General features: G+C 46.1%; 1 protein-coding gene across 1 annotated transcript; it reads right to left on the reverse strand.

Moving 5' to 3' along the window:
* Nucleotides 1-676: 676 nt before the first annotated feature.
* DACRYDRAFT_107092 (uncharacterized protein) lies at nt 677-1,339 on the reverse strand (the record flags this gene model as incomplete). The annotated part of the gene is made up of 1 exon (XM_040768407.1): nt 677-1,339. One exon carries the CDS (start codon nt 1,337-1,339, stop codon nt 677-679), a length of 663 nt encoding a protein of 220 aa, XP_040629054.1.
* Nucleotides 1,340-1,465: the final 126 nt, after the last annotated feature.

Raw genomic sequence — 1,465 nt, forward strand, 5'->3', positions numbered from 1 at the left:
AACATGCTTTATAAACTGACATGAAGAGACCAGACCCTAGCACATCTTGAACTGCTACCACAACCTTCCTTAATTGAAAGGTCTTTGGTTGCTTAGGGCAGGCCTTGGGGTCATTTGAGGGATTTGCACCCAAGGGGTCATTGTAGGCAAAATGCACCCAAAAGGGGTCATTGGAGGAATTACCTCTAATGACTGCCTTGCTTGTGATGTGTGATTCACCCATTTTGATTCTATACTAGGAATGGACAGCTCCCTAGACCTCCGTCAGACCTTCATGCCACACATCAGACCCAGATAGGGTCTTACACTTCTTTTTAAAAAAGAATAATTAGTAAGTGTTTTAGAGCTCTGCACATTTGAACCCATCATCCAGCTATTTTTTACATAGCTGGAGTAACATTCAATTTGGGGTTAAGCAGGTTGTGTCTCCTGGACCCAGGCAAGACTTGTTCAATTTTGGGTTTCCTCCTCTCCCCACCTCCCAGTACTTAGTTTAAATAGTTAAATATATTGAAACAAATTAACCACCTTATAGATACATGAATGAAAGCATTCACACATTCCAGCAATGCAGAACCAGCTGTTGTATTGAGGACACAAAGAGAACTATAGCAGCAAAGGTATACAGGCATTCACTATGGGCCAGACTAACTACTTCTATGCAAGTTTCTGGGCATCAGACCTTTGGGTGGATCTTCAACAGAGGAGGCCAAGGCTTTGCTGCAGGGCCTTTCCAGCAGGTTGCTGTGCCAGTCTTGATCTTCTTTGATGTCCCTCTGAGCTCAGGGGAGAGAGATGGAGAATGCTTGGATCCCTTTCCTTTCCCCTTCCCCTTCAGATCTTTCCCCTTCCCCTTTGGATTCCTAGATCCAATGTCTGTGGTGCTGGTAGAAGCTGCATGTTGCCTCAAGGCCAAAACAATCTCCTCAATCATCACTTCTTCATCTTCCTCCTCCCCCAAGCTTGGGGTTGCACAGTTGAAGTCATAATCTTCATCCCCAAAACTCTTTCTTGCAGGGGTCTTGTCATCAGAGTCCATCATGATAACATTGGCTTCAGGGGAATGCTGTGTAGTTGGGGAAGGGATTGATGGGGTCAGTTGAGGTGGGGGAGATGTTGATGCAGGGTCAGTCTCACTCTCCATGCTTGCCTTATCTTCAGTCCACAAGATGTCTTGAGTAGGAGGGGGACAAAGTTGAGGTTGCTTCCCATCAAAATCAACTTTGATCTCAAGTATGTGCCACTTGGGATCTTGTGCATCCAGGTAAGCCGCCCAAACACCATTCTGGCCATTGTTGAATTGCAGAGTCACTTGACCCTTCCTGCAGTCTTTCCTCATGTAGCAGAAGTGCTGACCACAATTTGCCCCTTTTCCCTTCCAAGCTCCTTTCCTGTTAGGGCAACACAGGCTGACTAAGTCTGCTCACCTAAGAGTGCCAAGAGTCTAAGCAGGCAACAAGGAAGT

The sequence above is a fragment of the Dacryopinax primogenitus genome, assembly GCF_000292625.1.
Source record: "Dacryopinax primogenitus strain DJM-731 SS1 chromosome Unknown DACRYscaffold_8, whole genome shotgun sequence".
Classification (NCBI taxonomy): Eukaryota; Fungi; Basidiomycota; class Dacrymycetes; order Dacrymycetales; family Dacrymycetaceae; genus Dacryopinax; species Dacryopinax primogenitus.